The sequence below is a fragment of the Tasmannia lanceolata genome, unplaced genomic scaffold (genome assembly GCF_043159265.1).
Source record: "Tasmannia lanceolata isolate RefF3 unplaced genomic scaffold, GAP_Taslan_0.1 ptg000011l, whole genome shotgun sequence".
Classification (NCBI taxonomy): Eukaryota; Viridiplantae; Streptophyta; class Magnoliopsida; order Canellales; family Winteraceae; genus Tasmannia; species Tasmannia lanceolata.
Genome location: NW_027518688.1, coordinates 13,883,716 through 13,904,566, shown reverse-complemented (window position 1 = coordinate 13,904,566; position 20,851 = coordinate 13,883,716). Strand labels below are relative to the sequence as shown.

Sequence of the window (20,851 nt, the reverse complement as noted above, 5' to 3'; positions counted from 1 at the left end):
CAGATGAGTCACTCCTTCCAATGGGATCTGCAAAAGCCCACGAAACCACCCCTTGAGAATCCCGACATAGTCCTCCAACCCCAGCTGGGCCCGGATTACCCAAGCAGGACCCATCAAAATTTAATTTACTAAAACCTTCAGGAGGAGCTTCCCATTTTTGACTTCTCTTCTCTCGCCTCAATCCTTCAACGCACACAATGCTCCACCCCTCCCACAGATCGAATGCTGATACAAATTTGAACAGAGGGATGCTCTTCACCTAATAAATAACCATGGCGATAATTTTGTTAAATAGCCAATACGATGACTTAGCTACTCCTTCGAAAACTCTTTGATTTATTTCCTTCCATATGACCCACCACAAAGCAATTAAACATAATCTCCACAACACCTTTCCTTTCTTTTTCCAGGGCGCGAAATCCCAACTCGAGAATAGATCTGCTAGAGACTTTGGAAAGACCCATAAAATACTAAACTTTTCCAGAATGAAACCCCACACCTCCCTTGTTACCTTGCAATGGATGAAAAGGTGATCAATCGATTTGTCCATCTTCCAAACAAAGCGAACAATGGTCCACCAGGCACATACCCCTTTTTCTTAGAAACTCTATGGTCTGGATCCTCCCATTACACACGGCCCAGCTGAAGAAAGATACCGATGGGGGGCCATGAAACTTCCAAACCTCAGCAGAGATATGTGATCCAACAGCAGGGAGCAACTGGCAGTAAAAGAATTTCACAGAAAAAAAACCCAGATGAATCCCATTTCCATATCCTTTTATCCTGACCATTTTTTTTATATAACACCCCTCAAGAGATTAAGCATTTGAATGATGAACGGTAGTTCTCTCTCAAAGAAATTTCTTCTGAAAGAAGGATTCCAAACCACCGTATTGTTAATTCTCTCGAAGCAATCACACACCATCACATCTTTGTCCAAAGCCACCAAGAAAAAAATGGGAAAAAGCACCGCCAGCGGCTCAACAGAACACCATGGGTCCAACCAAAACTTTATACGATCTCCTTTATATACTTTAAACTGAATCCCCGCCTCAAAGCTTTGCTTGAACCTCAAAATATTACGCCAAATGGTCCCTCCTTTCTTACCATATTTATCATCTGAAGACCAGTCACCATGTAGGAAACCATACTTACTCCCAATGACTTTTACCCATAAAGAAGAATGTTCCACACCAAAACGCCACAATCATTTCCCCAAGAGAGCACGATTGAACTCTTTCAATCTCCGGATCCCTAACCCTCCATTCTTTATAGGGACACAAACCAATGCCTCCTTTATTGCTTGAGCCACCCCACAAAAATCTTCGTTAAATCTGTTCAATTATCAAGACGACACTCACCGGACAGTTAAATAGAGACAGATAGTAAACAGGTATATTAGTCAAAACCGCTTTGACTAAAACCAGTCTACCACCCTTTGAAACAAGGTTTCTTTTCCAGGTTTCCAGCCGTCGCTCTATTCTTTCTACAATAGGGGTCCAGAGCTCTTTTCTCGGTTTTCCAACCCCTAAAGGGAGCCCTAAATATGATGAAGGCAGAGACTCCAACCTGCAGTCCATCACATTGGCAAAAGCGAAAGCTTGTGAGGGAGGAACATTGATGGCAAACAAACTGGATTTCTGAAAATTTGATCTTTGACCCGTAATAAGCTCATAGTATCTTAGCGCAGCCTTCAAATTTAAAATCTTCGTCCTATCAGGTGCACAGAACAGAATGGCGTCGTCTGCAAATTGCAAAAGCGACACTTCCACTCTATCACTACCAATGATAAAGCCCTCAAACAGCCCCGTACGACTTCCTTTCACCATTAAACGATTGAGAGTTTCCGCCATAATCACGAAGAGAAAGGGGGAGAGAGGATCTCCTTGTCTTAACCCTCTGGAAGACTTGAAGAAACCTTTTGGCGACCCATTTACCAGCACGGAAAACCATGCCGAGGAGATGCAGCTCCTCACCCAACCTCTCCACCTGTTTTCCGAATCCCATCCTCCCCAACAGGTAATCCAGACAATCCCAATCCACTCTATCATAGGCTTTTTCCATGTCTAGCTTACACAACACACCCCCATATCCACTTCTGGCATATGAGTCAATAACTTCATTCGCAATTAAGGAACAATCCAGAATTTGCCTCTTACTAACAAAAGCACTATGACTATCCGAATTACAAAAGGAAGCACTACTTTGATACGGTCAGCTAGTACCTTGGCCAAAACCTTGTACAAACATCCAACCAGGCTGATTGGACAAAAATCAGATACCTTAGAAGCTCCTTTAACCTTGGGAATTAAGGATAAAAATGTAGCCCCAGTACCCCTATCGAGTGCCATTCCATCATAAAACTCTTTTCACCGCTGGCCAACACACTTGAAAAAAGCCTAAACAGAAGCCATCCAGGCCAGGTGCTTTATCTTTAGAGATCGAGAACAAACCTTTCTCAATTTCTTCTTCCTCAAATGATTGTTCCAATTTCGCGCTTGCCTCCAAATTCAGGCTATTGAACTCCACTCCCTCAGGAATAGGACGCAAACTCCTTTCCGAAGCATATAATGAATCATAGAACTCAACAATAGCCGAAGAAACCTCTTCCTTAGAAGTCAAAGAATACCATTCACTGAGATAGACTCGATCCTATTTGCTCTTCTTCTAGCACTAGCCATTGCATGGAAGTAAGCTGTATTATTATCTCACTCCTCTAGCCATTGCACCCTGGACTTTTGTCTCCAAGACATCTCTTCCTGCAACAACAACCCTTTATGTTCCTGCTTTGCTTTCCCCAACTCTTCCCATTCTACCTCGGAACTTAACCTACACTCCTCCAGAGCTAACAATTCTTTTAACCGATTTTCCAGCCACCACTTCCTATCCTGATCCACATGATTTTGTTCCTTGGACCATTATTTTAATTTATTCTTGACAAATCTGAGTTTTTTCCTAATCACCACATCTGCAGGACCCTCCACACTACACGAAGACCACCAATTTCCCAATCTGACCTCCATGTTAGGATAATTAAGCCAAGCCAATTCGAATCTAAAAGGAGGAGGGCCCCACGACTCAAGATGCGGATCAAGGAAAATAGGGCAATGATCCGAGACCGAATGCACCAGGGCTCTATTAAAGCTGTTAGAGACCAAGACAAGCCAGTCAGCATTAACAAGGAATCTATCAAGACGACTCCTGTTAGGACCCCTAGATCAAGTAAAAGAAGCTCCTGCTGAAGGAAGATCAATTAGCTCATATTTTGTAATAAAGTCCGCAAACGCTTGTATGTTTGCATTAGATCTCACACAACCCATTCTTTCTCCCACTTCTTTAACTTCATTGAAGTCCCCCCCAATACACCAAGGCAAAGAATAAGACTCCCTAACCTTCTCTAATTCCTCCCAAAACAATCCTTTCTCAGCTCTAAGGACCGGCCCATAGACCCCTGAAAACAACCACATTGAATAGTCGTCCTCCTTTTTTAAGGCCACCGACAGAGAGAACCTACCCCTCCATTCATCTTGTTTTCTCCAAACATTTTCATTCCATGTTACTAAGATCCCACCAGAAGCTCCGGAAGATCCTACAAAAGAGAAATCCCATTCTGCATGCACTCCGAAACCTCTGACAACTCCTCTATTTACAACCTCCATTTTTGTCTCCTGTAAACAAATAAGATCCGGTTTTAACTTTCTAACCAAGTCCTTCACTTGAATTCTCTTATCCTGATGGTTCAGGCCGTTAACATTCCAAGAAAGAATCTTCATCACAAACCAGTTTTCACATACTGCTTCCCCCTCCTGCCATTTGGGGTTCTTCTCTTCTGATCACTAGACTCCTCATCCACTTGCGCTTCTCTATCGAAGTTTAAATCCATCCTCAGCTTCTGTAATTCTCTAATTTTCCTCCTTGAAGACTCCAGTTCCCTTGCTCAACGCCTCCTTATTCGCCGAATCTCTCATCTCAGCTGCTTGAATTTCAGAAATAAAATCTGCTTCGGGTCTGGCATAAATAAAACCCAATTCCTTGCTAACCTCCAGAGTATGACACACAAAAACATCGACCTCCTCCTTTTGAGAAATAACCCTTAGATTCTCACACGGAGGGTCTTCAGATATCTCCAAAAGATCCATCATCGAAGCCCTCACCGGAAAAGGGAGGTCAGGATGTGCAGCCTTTGACAAATCCTAAGGCAATTGATTGGCTTCCACCTGACAAATTTTCTGATGTCTGGAGAAATTTCGAACCTTTTTTGGGGTACCTCTCCCAAAACCCACACCTCCATATCATCCGATTGAAGATTTAACCGGAGCTTTGCTTCTACGGGCAGTGGATAAAGTTACAATTGCGGAATTTCTCCAGATCAAAATATACAAGATTATCCACTATGATAACCAAATCTGGCTTCCCTATTTCCATAATATTCCAGGAACCGTCGCATCCCACTGTCGCAGCCACCCAAACCCCGCATCGCATCCAAACACTAGATACGATCTGGTTAACCTGAGCACCGGCCTCCTTTAAAACTTCAACGGACAAACTCTAACCCCCTTGGAAGCTTCTCCCTTCGATTCCTTTTTCGACCGTCCTGAGGCTATCATCCTCTGCAACCGAATCGAAATTAAGCTGCGAAACCACATCTGCCAGAACAGATCTCGAAACACCAGACTTCGTGCTACAACCTTTGGAAGGAAACTCTAATCTCAGAGTCCTAGCCTCAGGTGAGAACGAAGAACAAGAAAGAGATAAAAAATCCTCACCTCCTTCTCCTAAACAATAACGATTGGGCCTGATAGAGTTGGATATAGAATTCTTTTGTCTTGAAAAGCTAACAGGAGGATCCGAGTCACACCATTCATTACTTCAGCGATCGGGCCCAAGCCCATTGAGATAGAGTCCAAACACCCCTTCCTCAGAAAGATGGGCCCCGCCCCAGGAGCCAGAACCCACTACTGGCGACAAAAAGCCCACTTCCCAAGCCTCCCCATGGGAAAGCACGTTACCCGCTTCCCGATAGGAAATAAAATCTTCCGTTTGAAAGGGTCTCGGAGAAAGAGCTTCGATAATATCGAAGAAACTATTGATTTGACAGATGGGGTCCATCAAGTCAGAACTATCAGGGCTCCCCCCACAGATACTGCGCCATCTGTACCCTACAGGAGATAGAGTGTTTTGAATTTCGAAAACTCCGCCAAGTGTCTCTGATCTATCGTGCACCCCATGCAGCTCAAGATAGCCGAAAGCACTATCATGCGCCACCACTTCCACCGAAACCGCCTCATGATCAGCAAGATCTTTTCCGGTCAGAATTACCTCCTCCTCCCTAGAGACCTTATTGCCAGAATTTGATTCTTTCTCCCTAAGATCCCCCACCGCATTCGCTGCCTCTTCTAAACCCGCGCTACCAGAACTTAACCCTGCAAATCCGCCCTTTCAAACGCCTCCACCTTCCAAGCTCTCACCCATCTGACTGCCCCATCCAGAGAAACTTGGATAGGCAACTCCTGTCCTAGACACCCTACTACAGAAATGCGCACCTTTGCAAGGGAATAACCCTTTCCAGCTTGACAGGATGGATCCAATTCAACCATTGTGCCAATTTTTTCCCCAATCCTTCGAAAATTCTCCTCACACCATGCCTGAGGTGGAACTCCTTCTATGTTCCACCAATAGATGCACCCCTCCGACTGGAACTTCTGATCCCATAGTAAAAGCTCCAAAAAAGGAGAATTTATTGCATTCTTCCATTCATTTATAAGCTGATGTCTATCCACACCCATCTGAGAAGAAATCAGAATCTCAAATTCTCCAAGTTTGTACACAATAACTTCACAGTTAATACCCCTCCTACTTCTCAACCACCTTTCCATACCCTTAAAATCCCCTGACCACCCAGGGGTAATTCTATCCCAAATACCTAACTCAGCATTATTAATAGATTGCAGAGGGACGACTTCCACATTGAAGCTCACTCCTTCTGAAATCTGAGGCTCAAAGCTTACGGTTCTCACTGAGGGGAGGGCCTCGACCTGAATCTCCTCCACCGGACTTACCTCCTGCTGACACTCATTATCCTGAACAAACCTACTCTGATAAGGTGGAAAATTATAATCCAAGCTTGACCAGATTTTCTTGCATTCCCAACAAACCTTCCTTCTTTTAAAATTTCTAAACCCACATTTGCAGCACCTCCAATCACCAAAACCACCCTCCCTTCTACGAGTTGATATCCTATCGATTCTTTTTGATCTCTTATTCTTGACAAGCGACCAGGAATCGATAGGAAAATTGTTGTTGGCAAGTTCTCCTCCCAATGGGATCATGTTGGCACCTGTGGCCACTTCACAAAAAACATGATCTCCTCCTAAGGGGACCGAGTTAGCACCGGTGGCCACTCCACAAAAATCCCATCCGACGACTCGGTACCCACTAGGCAACAATTCCGACGCCGTTCCACTCCACCTAATCCTAGGTGCCTAACTCGAGCTCTTTTTTTTTGTTTTGAAAAAGTGACATATTTCATTAATTCTCAAAAAGCATTGGGAACCAGAAGTCCCAGCCTGCAATTACAAGTGATTAACATATTTTGGCATGGGCATACCCGATACCAATGCCAAGTAAACCATACAAATATAACATAAAAACGTAAACATCCCTTTTCTCTCTTTTCTAACATGCCTTCTTTGAACTATCTATTGCATTTCCAAAAAACTTTCATCTGTATTCTTCTGAGATTGCACAAAAACTCTGATTATCCTAAAACAAGTACCTCTGGGCGATGGGTAGATGGTACAGACATGAACAAAAACTTGCTCCCCGGGAAGTATAAACCGCACACTTCTCAAGTTCGTCCAAGATATGCTGGATTAGAAAATCCGGCATTTCTATGAGAAGCTCCTCCGGAACTTGCCCCAGGCGGCTATGGATTTTTCTATCCGCAATCCTTTCTTCCACTTGCCGGATACCGACGATTTTGTTGGCTTCCCAGTTAAGCCTCCTTGCATCCTTTTCTTCAGCCAAAAGGAATTTAAAGAAAGGATGTGTGAAAAGAGGTGATTGGGTTTCCCTAATCTCCCTTGACCCCTAGTGAGACGGGTTAGGGTGTATGGGCAGTCCTGAGCTTCTTGTCTGAAAATATTCCACTGCTTTCGAAGTAAATCATCTGCTACCTCTTTGGGCCAAGGGTCCATGATAGCGGCCTTTCCTTCATCATAAACCATTACTATAATCCTCCTCAGGATGTCTTCCAGAATCATTACCTCTATAGATAAGCACATTCTTCTACCATCAGAGGAGATAGAAGGACTACTAGAAGCGCCTTAATTCTCCATTCTCAAACTAGTATCTTAAAGACCGGAACCCAGATCCACCAGGAAACCGAGAAACGCGCTGAGAAACAAAATACGGGAAGATCCTCCAAAGGGGCGCGAAGAAGCAGAACATAGCTAAAAAACCCTAAAAGCGACCCTAAAGCTAATCACGAAACAGGACCTACAAAAATTAATTTTAAGCGAAAGGACTAAAGAGACCCTCCTCAAGAATCCGAAAGAAGGAAAAAGGAGAGGACAAGCCAAACAGAGACGCAGACGAAACTACCCTCAAAAGATAAAGAACAAAGAGTGAAACCCTATAATGTTCTAGAAGCCAACCCTAGAAACCAAAAGAAGGGTCAAGGCCTAGGTTGGCCCCCACCGACTAAAGGGTTTGAACCAAGATCCTCAACACCTAACCAATTAACTTTTTGTTTAACAGCCATGGAAGTCAGCACCTCGGGCTCTACCGTCAAGCTCACCTGACTTGGAGGCCTGCCAAAACAGGCGCAAAGCGACCTGCATTGGGCAGAGCGCCAGAAAATGGACATTTGAAATTTGAAATCAGATGGGGGGCGGAAATGTTTTCGGGGCCCCGACTCGGCCTCGCGATCGGGACCAAAGCCAAACGGGCGGAAGAGACCCGTCGGGCCAAGGGGGCAAGTGACCCAGAACTCTCAGGGATTTCAATCCAATCCTGTAGACATGATTTAAAATTCTAATTTCAGCAAAAGAGCCTGAGACAATCCTTCGGGAAGCTTGAATTTTTACCGAGATGAAGCTCTTGCAATGCTGGTGATTTCCTTCCAATTTTGTTTCTATGACTCTTCCAAGCAAAATTCTGATGGCCTCCACGGCTCCACCGTTGATATGGCCCAAGCATGTAAAGGAATGCCATAGAGGTTAACCCACATAGCTTCCTCACCTTGAACGAATTCCTTATTCTACGGAACAGGCGAACACAAATGAGGTTCCAAAGATTTAGGGCTACTAGAAAGAACTTTGAAGGCCTGCAATTCAGAGTCAAACATAAAAAGAAGCTCATCTTCCGACAGAATACATGTGCATTGCAGTGATAGGATATTCCAAATCTTTTGTACCCAAAGCCAAGTGTCCTCTAAAGATCCGTTAGGGCTCTTCCTTTTCCCAATCAAACATGACTTTAGGGATTCCATTCGAACATCCACTTCCTTACCTGAAATGCACAAGATCGGGGATCCTCCAATCTTGTGAGAGATCGTACCAGTGTCAGGCCATAGATCATCTTTCATATGGGCTAAATCCGGGTGGGCTAGGGGGCGGGGTAAAGAGCGAGGAACCCATTTGGAAGGGATTTTATTCCAGTGGCACCAACGACAATTTTCTCGCCACTCGAAATTGAGGTCCCGAATGGGAAGGCATTGCCAATTCCCGTTACCTATCTTTCGATTACTTATGAAAGCACCCCCCTTTCCCCCCGCAACCGGATGCACCACAACTCGATTGCAGATCCTGCAAACTTTCCGCCAGCTAAAATTATGGTAGTGGCAATGGCGGCATTGCCAGTCTTCTAGCCATCTTCCAGCTTGGGGCATTCTCACAACTTTTTGCTCAACTCGAGCTCTTTTTTACCCTCGTTCTTCAGGATCCACCATGACCTATCGTGCTGGGCTTAACCTTTTGGGTCCTAAGTTGCCAAATCCATGGCCACTAGAACCACATTGCGTCCAACCGATATAACCTCTTCAACACTCATTATCAACAAAATTCTCACACAACACCCACTCATCGTATAGGCTCTCTCTACACCCTCTAAAGCTTCATAAGTGTTAGAATTAGGTGTCACACCATATCTCAAATGATTCACCTCAGGTAATCTCTCCTCTTCATCATTATTTGGGTTCATCCCAAGTTGTCATGGATGTAATCTCTCTTATCTTTATTACTATTTGGGTTCATCCCATGTTGTCATGGGTGATGGGTCCTCTCACACACATGTTGGTTCAATGTTTGTATCATCTTCTTTATGTTCTTCTAGTATTCTTGACGTATGCACTGAAATCAGGGAAAATTTTGCAAGGGGATTTCATCGAGAGAATCTTTGTCTTCTGTTTGCATCATGAGACTTGGGGTCTTCTTCTAGTTCCGATGTAGAAGTATTTTCTGCATTTGCATCATCCCTTCTGTCATCGGTATGGCTGTCGAATTATCATCTCACTCATACTAAGGGCGTGTCTTGCAATTTTAAGTTCTCAATAGTTAAGTTTTCTTTTTCATAAAGTTTTTGGGTACAATTATGTCGTCGTTATCAACTCGGGAAGCATGATGAACTTTCTTTTATATCATAAAATAAATCAAGATTTTCTTTCCGTTTGAATTAATTCATTTTGATGTGTGGGGCCCTGCCATTGCATCCTTTTTCAGGTCACATTACAATTTTCTTTTTGTGGATGACTTTGTGATGTAAATGCATCCAAATAAGAGAAGAGAGGGGAAATAATGGAGAAAGAAAGACAAAGAAAAGGGGAAAGAAGGGGGCTAACAGTCGTGGTGGCTTGTAAGGTGAGGAAAAGAGGAGAAAAGGAGGGGAAAGCAATGGTTGGAAGGTGCTGGATTCACATAGCCGATAGAGGAAAGTGAGTGGTGGTGGTGGTCGCCGGGGGGGGGGGGGGGGGTGTTGTGTGTGTGGAGGAGAAGAACAAGAAAGAAAGAAATAAAGGGGAAGAGGATCTTTGGCGTAGAAAACTGAACTGCTATGAAGCATTTCACTTCAAAAAAGGCATCACACCCAATCAACATAAGAAAGCATCAATTTCTAATATTCAACTGTTTTCAGCACTTGTAGGCCTTTCATATCTATAGGCTATGCAAGCCATATGAAAGTTAAAAAAAATCTTAATTCTTGTTGCAAAGCAACTCCTATTCTAATTAGGGCTTATATTATACTTAATTATTAATTCCTCATTGAAATAAAATCCTATTACATGGACTCCCCCTACTACATGTAAACCAAGACTCTTCAAACCCACCAGGACTCCTACCTCATCATAGAAACTACCCAATTTCACGTTGCACAAATACAATTACTCCGTCATGTTGCAATGTGGGCGCCTGTACTCGTAGTACCTTAACAACTTAAGTGATTAATTACAAATGACTTAAATGCCCCTATCACTTAAGATTTTCGAATGAACATGTGGGCCCCATTTTAAATACCTACAACCTTAAGAAAGCAAATTATATTGGTGGGAAAAGATTGTGATACCCCTCTTATAACTTAAGGGACACAAAAGACACATAAAATGATACCTTAAAATTGAAATATTGGCCGTAGGATTGTCTCATCATTTTGCTTGCTTTACTTGGATATATTTTCTTAAGCCCAAATGTGACAACTTTTCTACGTTTTCTTGCTCCCATTCCCACTGAGCACTATGGAACACATATGAAACATTTGATGAGTGATGGGAATGGAGTACACATCTCAAGCCTTTCAATGATTCTGTCATTCTTGTGACATAGTAGAACAATTTTCTTGTCCTCATATTTCATCTTTATATGAAGTGGCAGACATGAAACACATGCACATTATTGATGTTGGTTTATTGATGGTGTTTCACTCTGGAGCTCCCCATAACCAATGAACAGTATCTCTCCATATGTGATATAGCCATTCATGTTGTTAACGTTTTCTCATTGATTGTTTTGACCTAGATTTGCCCTTTTCAATTCCTATCTGGTTAGATGTGTGAATACCATACTCTCTGTTAGTGTGGTTGCTTTTTCTATGTACATGTATTAGACTCTAGAGCAGCTATTCATATCGTCTCAAATAGAACGGCTATTCATATCACCTCAAAACCAATCTTTTATGAGGACTAAGCATATTGAAGTAGATTGTCATTTCATTCTTGAGAAGCTCCAAAAGGGAGAAATAAGGTATGTGTTAAATTGATCTGGAGATCAATTGTCTGATATGTTTACCAAACCAATGGAAAAGTGTAAGTTGAGTGATATTTGTGATGAGCTGGAGTTGTACGACATACACTCTGGCTTGAGGGGGAGTGTTAAAAGGGTTAAGTAATTATGTGCCCTTCTAAAGACATTTTAGTCTTTCTCATTGTACAACCCTATATATACACACGCACACACAGGGGCGCAGCCAGGAATTTGCCCCGGGCGCCGGGGGGGGGGGGGGGGGGGTAGGGTGGGAGGTGGATTTTTTTTAACTAAAAAAATCACTTACCCGAAATTTATCTAGGAATCTGGGCTGGTACCTTAAATTTTTTTATATGAAAAAAGAGTACAAAGAGGGGGACATATGGATTTTTTTTAACTAAAAAAATCACTTACCAGAAATTTATCTAGGAATCTGGGCTGGTACCTTAAATTTTTTTATATATGAAAAAAGAGTACAAAGAGGGGGACATATCACCTTACCTCCATATCTAAAAAAGTAATTATTAAAAAAAAGACTACTTTAATTTAAAAAAAAAACATTTACAACTTTTTTTAATGATGACAGAAAGTTTACTCAACTGCCCTCTTCGGGTTTTCATGTTTTGAAACTGATGCATGATTGCCTCATTGTCAACTAGCTTAAATGCATATTTTTCAATAAATGTAACCAAATTATCATTCATCCATTGATCTCCCATCCTGTTGCGTAGTCGGTTTTTTACAATATTGTAGAAAATGCCCTTTCAACAGTGGCAGTTGCAACTGGTAGGGTTAGCGTCAAAGTCACCAATTCGTAGACTAATGGATACAAGATGTTCCTTTTTGTTTCAACCATATTTTCAGCAAGTTGCCCAATCCCATTTAGTGATGAGAATTCATTCTGAGAATGCATATCGAAAATAAACGTCTCGAGTTGATTGTCGAGAACCATCAATTATATTTCTGAAAATTCATATGGATAAAATTGAGCAAGCCGAATAAGCTTTTGCCTATCAAAAGCGGCGGATGAATTTCTTGGATTCAAGCATGAAATACAAAGTAGCGATTCGGTATTTGTCTCGTCAAATTTGTTGTTAAGCTCTTGAAGTTGCATATCTATAATTAAACAATAAAGTTCTACACAGTAATGATATACATTTGTCACTTGAGGAGCTTTTCGTCGCGATCGACAAAGCGGAAAGAACATATCATCCATTTTAGGAACTTGTCACAAAAAATAGAAACGTCTACCAAAAGAGAATCCAACCCATTATCCTTCATGTCTTGTAACCGTTGCTTAGAAATATTTACTAATTTCATCTCATTGACGATATCTTGATCTTTTCGCTGCAGTGATTGAGACAACTCCTTTGTGATCCCCAACAAAGCTTTCATCAAATGTAGGCTAAATACGAAATCAAATCTTTGTAGTGTATCTAACAACCTATTTACTTCTGCTTTTTGCTCTGAATTCGATCTATCTTCTACAACAATTTCAATCACATCAATTACAGATGAAAACAAGAGAATCAAACCGATAAGAGAACCATAATGAGAACTCCAACGTGTATCGTCTAAGCCTAGTCTCTTGGTTCAAACCAAGACCACTAGAAAGTTCATTATTTTTAAGCGCTTCAATAATTTCTGTGGTTCTTTTGTCACAAAGAATATCACGGCGCTTGCATGATGCTTCAACAACACTGAAAACACTTGTAACCAAATTAAAGAAAGTTGCAATTTCGAGATGGTTTTTTGCAAATGCAACAACAGTCAACTGAAAAAACCATATAAATGAGACATACCTTGTTGAATTCAGTTAAATTTCAGATATACAGTGAGTCAAAGCAACTTAAAATAACTAAATGTTAGATACACAGTGAGTCAATGCAACTTAAAATAACTATTTATGAATCTGACCTTATTTGGTGATTGATGCCATCTAGGGGTGGTTATTCGGTTTAAACCGAACCGAATAGACCGAAATTTGGTAACCGAAATAATTTTGGTTACCAAATTTCGGTAACCGAAACCGGACCGAAATTATCCGAAACCGAACCAAATAAAAATTCGGTTATTCGGTTATAACCGGTTAATTGTGGGAGAAAAAGAGGGAAAAAATCAAAATTTCGGTTTGGATCGGAGGGCTAGGATCATCCGATCGAAATGATTTTTTGAGCACAACCTAATTAAGTTGTGATCAATCAAATGGACGGTTTTGATCATCCTACGGAGTGCATATATAGCACTTTTTTTTTTTGAAAAAAAAATGGTTTTCATCCATAATTTCGGTTATTCGGTTAACCGAATTTTTTGTTGTTGAGAAAACCGAAACCAAAACCGAATAACCGGATTTCCAAAAAAGAAAAACCGAAACCGAACCGAACCGACCAATTCGGTTCGGTTCGGTTATTCGGTTTTAACCGAATAATGCTCACCCCTAATGCCATCACCATTTTTTGAATGAAGTGCTTACATGAACAATTTCGGGTGAAGGATCTTGTGCATCTACAGTTCATAACTAGATTTTGAATTGCATAGATTCTTAGAGATTACTTTATCTTCTGGGATATTATTCCATTGTGCTATCTTACTAACTCCAATTTTTTGTTACACTTGTTGAATATCAATTGCTTGATTCACTCCAATTTCTTTACTGAAATCTATTTACTTTTCCAAATCATTTATACCTTCCCATCAAATGGCCTGAAATCTATTTACTTGTCCAAATTGTAAGCCAATATTTGTCCTCAAGAATGGAACAATATGGCATTTTTTTTATATTGGCGCATTACATAGCAGTTAACACCTCATGTACGTGTGTTGACCCTGAGTTGAATGGGGTACGGCCATCTGATATCTTCTTCTTCCTGGGTTACTAAAAGATCATGGAAAAGGAGTGAAGAAACCATCTTCCCGTCTCAAATGTTAATTCTAAATATCCTGGCTCTTGGTGGAACTGTGTGTCTTTGAGCAATTCTTGACTTGTGCTCTTGCTCTCCTCACTTAATATTCTACACAGGTATCAAGTGGAGGTGCTATCCACATTGCCTCCAACCCTGTTTTGCAATTATGCACCAAATGTATTAGAGGTCCATTATCAATTTATTCACAAGAATTACTCGTACTGGTTTATCTCCCTTCCCAAGTATCCTTTGAAACTTGTTGATAACTTCACTGGATCTATAACTTGAGATCCTCTCTTGTTTCTATACTCCAGGATTGGAGGAAAATTTTATTTTTGTTCCAAAGTTTTGTCTTTTCAATTTTTTCCTACTAGTCATTTAGGCATTCTTGATTCTTATCTTATGATTTTCATCCCAAAGGACCCAAACAGTTCTAAAAATCCAAAACAACCAGAGAGCTTTCTAGTTCTACATTGTTACTCCCAAGCAGTTTTCTAAATCTGAAAACAAACAAGGTTAAACTCCCAAGTCCCAATCAGATTTTCAAAAATAAAAACAGGGTGAGGGATGATAAGAGATTGAGAATGAGGTCTGATTTTGTGTGTGTGTGTATATCATATTCTGTGAGAGGTCTGATTTTGACTCACTTTTCTTCATCTCTCTTTTTCTTATCTCTCAACTTTTCTCTTTCTTCATCATCGACAACTTATTAACATTACATAAGTTAACCAAACAACACTTAGTAACATGTACCTCATTGCCTTTCTTGAAGCAAGAAATCTTCTATGGCTATGGACGCTTTTCAGTCTTAAGATCCATTTGTCGACCTCTCGTGATACAATATTTTCACAACTACTACTATTAATTATCAGCTTGCTAACTCGCCCTCCAATAGTGCAACTGGGCTAACCCGGATGGGGTTGGCACTTCGGCTAGCGTCATGGGTTTGCTCCCCATAGACCCGAGTTCGAGTCCCCTCAGAGTTACTCGATGAACGTGGTTTACGGGTGATTGCGTGCATCCATAGGGATTAGTCCCGCCCTAAAATGGGGTGGGGATACCCTATGTCATAAAAAAAAAAAAAATAGTGCAAGTGGGCTGAAATACATTGTTGTGAAGGCAATCCTCAACATCTTGACATCAGTGTGCAATTAAATTCTCGTTCATCACTAAAGACAGCTCAATATCACCTTTGACCACTACCCCGTCATCTTCATAATCATACTCGTCATCACCCCTTATATCTTCCCCACCAACCAACTGGTCTTTGTCTACGTCGACTCCTTCAGCAAGCAATTGTTTTCCTTCTCTGCTGTTAGCTTTCTGGAATCAGTAGTGTTGGGAAAGTTTCCTTGTTTCTCACGACTAGGTTTCCTAGTTGCGGTGGGATACCAAAAAAAAAGGAAAGAGAGGAAAACGTAAGATGTTTCTTTTTGCTCTCTTGGCATGGAGGTGAGCCGAACACGAGAAGGGGGAGAGAGAGGGTGAGAGAGATGGAGAGGGAAATAGTTTTCTCTCCTTTCTGTGAGGGTTTTCTTGGGTTTCTCGTGTACGGTCTTGGATGAGTGGGCAAGGAAAGGGTTGTGGTTTGTGGGTTAATCCTATTGTAATCCTTGTATTTTGTGTTCTCACAGTGGAAGATCATGTTCTCACCCATGGACGTAGGCATCTTGGCTGAAAAACCTCAGTGTTTATCTTATGGTTTTCTTTTAATTTCTACTTTTCCATTTATTTGTACACGATCGGATCAAATTTTGCTCGACGGATTTTCTCCACTGGTATCAGAGCTCTGATTATAGCGATAGTCATTGAGCGGCAGTTGGAGCGATCATAGGTGTTGTTGTTAGATCACAATTGCAGTGATTGTCAGAAGTAGAAAGATTGTTCAAGAGATTCTTGTTCGAGGTGAAGCTCCGCAACGAGGGTGATATGAGATGATGGTAAAATCGGTTTCTACCTAGTTTAACATCCACATGTTTGACAGAAAGAGTAGTTTCACCCTTGGCAGATGAGGGTGAAGGGCATCCTTGTTCACAGGGACTAGATAAGGCGTTTAAGGAAAGGGATGGGAAGTCGAATGGATACCGAGTGTTTCAGATTATATCATTTGGTTGGGGACACAGTGACTAGTGTTCCTAAGATCTTGATGGATGGTCGAAAATGATGCGTGAATGGCAAGTACTTGTGTAGGTTCTTGTCAAACAACCAATTACTCCAAAAGCTTAAGCTGTTGGAGATTGATCTTTTATACTTTTACACTCCCCCTCATGTGTGGCCCCTCTTCTTAGGGTTGGCCTACATGCGACACACGTGGCACCCTCTTTTGGGTTGTCCATTACGTGGGGATTTTTTTAACATCAAGGAGTTTTGAACACAAGACCTTTGCTTTGATACCGTGTAAAACAGCCAACTACTCCAAAAACTAAGCTGTTGGAGATGGCGTTGTTTAATCTTTTATACTATTGCAGTTCTGTTTCGTAGTTGGTGCAGAAACAAGTTTCTAGATTGCAGACGATATTGAGGAGGTGAGTGCTCCTTTGATGGGAAGGACAGATCGAGAACCCTCTGCAAGATTAACTGGTTGAGCCAACAGGTTGGCAGCTACATATGCATTGGCCATGTTGATTGAGTTAGGCGCAGTCAGAACTGGGATGATTCAATGTTGTGTAGGTACTTCGGAAGGCCAATAATGGTTTGTGGCGACAGTATACTGGTGGCGACATCTACGGAATATCTTCAGGTGGCTAGGAAACAAGCCAAGGTGGAGATTGTTGGGAAAGCTGCCTTGTTTCCCACTACTAGGTTTCGTAGTTGTGGTGAGAAATCTGAAAAAAGAAAAGAAAAGGAAAGAGAGGAGGCGATGAAGAGAGGAAAACGTGAGATGTTTCTTTTTGCTCTTTTGGCGTGGAGGTGTGTGTGTGTGTGTGTGTGTGTGTGTGTGTGAGAGAGAGAGAGAGAGAGAGAGAGAGAGAGAGAGAGAGAGAGAGAGAGAGAGAGATTCCTCTCAGGCTTTCACTTGGGTTTTTTTTGTGTATGGTGATAGAGATTCCTCTTAGGCTCTCTCTTGGGGTTTTCTTGTGTATGGTCTTGGATGAGTGGACAAGAAAAGGGTTGCGGTTTGCAGGTTCACCGGTTAATCCCGTTGTAATTCTTGTATTTTGTTTTCTCACAGTGAAAGATTATGTTCTCGCCTATGGAAGTAGGCATCTTGGCCGAACCACGTAAAATCTCTGTGTTCATCCTTTGGTTTACTTCTATTTCTATTTTTTCCATTTATTTGAGCACGAGATCGGAATTTGCCCTCAAGCACACATTGAATCCACAAGGAAAATATGGTAATTCATTTTGTATTCAAGATAAAGAATAAGTTCATTTTGGTTACAGAGTAACATGTAAGACTTCTATACCTTAGTTGCTTGAAATAGTAATTTTTGCCAAAAATAGTTAAGAGTCTAAAACATAAACTCCACATTTGAGTCTAAATACATAATAAGACTTCCTAATAAACGAACTCAAAAGCATGTAAATGAGCTAAGATCTAAAAATACTTTAACTGAAAAAATTGAGATATCTCCATCTTCCCAAGGTTTTTTCCCTATTGAGCTGTCATAGTGCTCATAAAGACGACTCCAATGGTATATTAGAAGCCCCAATCCAACAGTCAGATCAAAAGTTCTGGCCGTTTGAAATTTTGACCCTCTTAATTGCCTTGTTTTGATCGTGAACTTTTAGAAAATAGAAACTTATCGGCATACTGTTCTACGTCAAGAGGGAACAGAGATCCGAGGGGATACTGCAGTCCAGTGTCCGGTTGGAGAGGATTGGTATTACATGTAGCCATGCTCCACCTTATTCAATCCATAGATGTTGGAGGACCCACGCTAAAATGATGGGATTTGCGTGTGTTTTGCATGAGTCCCCTTATCAGCAAATAGATGGCGGTGGAGCACTACTCTGCAAAACAACCACATCAGTCCTCTAAGTTTAAATGTGGAACCAATACCATGGGTAGATTGCTAATTGCAAAGAGGTACCAAAAACCATACTAATCACATAATCCAAGTATACCGACTTCTGTATTCAACCTTGAGTCACTTTTTTACTCCTAATATCACTTATGAATAACTCGGCTCCAAGGAATTCGATGGTAGCATGTAGAAATCCATATTGTTTTTTGTATCAACCTTGTGTGACGAGCTGACATATCAATATAGGCGTGTTCTCCATATCTTTCCACTGGTGCATCTTGTCAAGTTTTGATACGAATAAATCACATCTGTATAAGACTTATCATTATTATGAATGTGCTATACCTCTAGTTAGTTTGATTTAAAAAAATGGCTAACTTTATTCCTTATGTCTACATTTGCAGGGTGTTTATGGGTATCCCATCGAAATACAAGCACTTTTTTTCATGGCTCTAAGATGTGCTTTGCTTTTGCTTAAGCAAGATGATGAGGGGAAGGAGTTTGTGGAGCGAATAGTTAAACGCCTCCATGCCTTGAGCTATCACATGCGGAGTTATTTTTGGATTGACTTTCAGCAGCTTAATGATATTTATCGGTATAAAACTGAGGAGTATTCTCATACTGCTGTTAACAAGTTCAATGTAATTCCCGATTCTCTTCCAGACTGGGTATTTGATTTTATGCCAACTCGTGGTGGTTACTTTGTTGGAAATGTTAGTCCTGCAAAAATGGATTTTCGTTGGTTTTGCTTGGGTAATTGTGTTGCGATTATATCATCTTTGGCAACCCCCGAACAATCGGCAGCCATTATGGATCTTATTGAAGCACGTTGGCAAGAACTGGTTGGAGAAATGCCTCTAAAGGTTTGTTATCCAGCTATAGAAAGTCATGAATGGCGGATTGTGACAGGTTGTGACCCAAAAAATACTAGGTGGAGCTACCACAATGGGGGATCTTGGCCAGGTGAGAATCCACAACGCATCAACATTTTTTCTCGTTTATCAGCAAGATTAAAAAGCAGCAATATTTGTTCTTGTTATATATATATATATATATATATATATATATGTGTGTGTGTGTGTATGTGTGTATGTGTGTGTGTGTGTGTGTGTGTGTGTGTGTGTGTGTGTGTGTGTGTGTGTGTGTGTGTGTGTGTGTATGTATATATAGGGAGCTGATATTTTGGCCACCTTGTTGGCACCATAAACCTCTTGTTTAGTTTTTGAACTCTTTCATTTGTTGGCATATCTCATTTGAAAGCCAATGAATGAGTTTAAAATAAAGAGAAGAGGGGGTGAAGGGGGTTGCATATCAACTCGTCAATGGCATCGTGTATGGCAAGAGGAAAGGGCCCATTATATGTGGTGCATGTATTCTATATAAATATTTAAATGAATCACATTTGAAATGTGGCATGTATTGAATTATGAGACACGTGCGAAATGCATCTCGTTGAGTTGTTCAATGTTGTTAAACTATTATGCATATTTTTTTTGCTATTTTGAGTATATTTTTGCTTATTCTAGCACTTCCTAAAGTTTTATCTTAAATATCTATCATTTGCATATGTTTTCATACGGTTTTGTAAATTTACATGATTTTCACCTAAATTTCCAACCATAACCAAAACGTTTTTGTTTCCATGCTGCCCAAAACTGAAACCGAAATTGAAACTTAAAACCTTGGAAATTGGTGTAGATAGTTTTGATACATAGATGCGGGATGGAAGAGGGGTGGCATTCGGGCTAGGTAGTCGTGGCTTTGGTGATGAAGCAAGGGCTAGATGGAGGGTCCTCATAGTTTGTTTCCCTTTCTGTTGTTTATGCATTTGATGATATTCTCTTGGATTTGCATGGGCTATAAGGGGTTTCTTTGAGTGTTGATCTGGCTCTTAGACAAGAGAATGGGGAAACATATTTGAGCCTCGCGTGCCGGGTGATGATGAGTGGTTGCGAACCAACATCTGAAGAAAACTGAAACCGAAATTGAAACTTAAAACCTTGGAAATTGGTGTAGATAGTTTTGATACATAGATGCGGGATGGAAGAGGGGTGGCATTCGGGCTAGGTAGTCGTGGCTTTGGTGATGAAGCAAGGGCTAGATGGAGGGTCCTCATAGTTTGTTTCCCTTTCTGTTGTTTATGCATTTGATGATATTCTCTTGGATTTGCATGGGCTATAAGGGGTTTCTTTGAGTGTTGATCTGGCTCTTAGACAAGAGAATGGGGAAACATATTTGAGCCTCGCGTGCCGGGTGATGATGAGTGGTTGCGAACCAACATCTGAAGAACACTGTGTACCCGCGCGCTTTCTTGGAACTAATTCATAGGGGGTTCATAAACGTCATACTTGGATCATAAACAAAATGTAACCCCGGACGCTTTCAGTACCGTTGATAGGTGATATCTTTTCTTTCTGTTGGAGATATGGGATCTCCATGATTATGATTATAATTTTCTATTGGGTCTTTGGATTTGTTTGGCAGGATATTGGCTTTTCATGCGTAGATGGCAGACTGGAGGGATGCTTGTATTGGAAGAGACAAGCATTTAGTAGGGAGAACACTAGAATATCTTCTCCCCGTCTTAGTCTCTGCATCTTATTGTTCTTCTCCTCATCATCTTCTTTATCCTGTCATCCCTTTCCTTCTCCTTTTCCTCTCCTTTTCCTCTCTTTTTCCGTCGTTGGACTTTACCAAAACCAACCCGTCCATTTCAGGCATATGGTTTCCCACATGCCTGCTTGAG

The 20,851-nt window shown here is 41.2% G+C and overlaps 1 protein-coding gene across 4 annotated transcripts in view; it reads left to right on the top strand.

Annotated features, from left to right (window-relative positions):
- The window catches only part of LOC143886452 (putative alkaline/neutral invertase B), a 61,337-nt gene that overhangs the window by 10,236 nt on the left and 30,250 nt on the right, over window positions 1-20,851 (top strand). For all 4 annotated transcript variants that reach the window (XM_077390426.1, XM_077390425.1, XM_077390424.1 and 1 more), the window contains exon 4: window positions 18,510-19,068. In XM_077390426.1, the coding sequence (XP_077246541.1) occupies window positions 18,510-19,068 (559 nt within the window). The remainder of the gene's footprint in view (window positions 1-18,509; window positions 19,069-20,851) is intronic.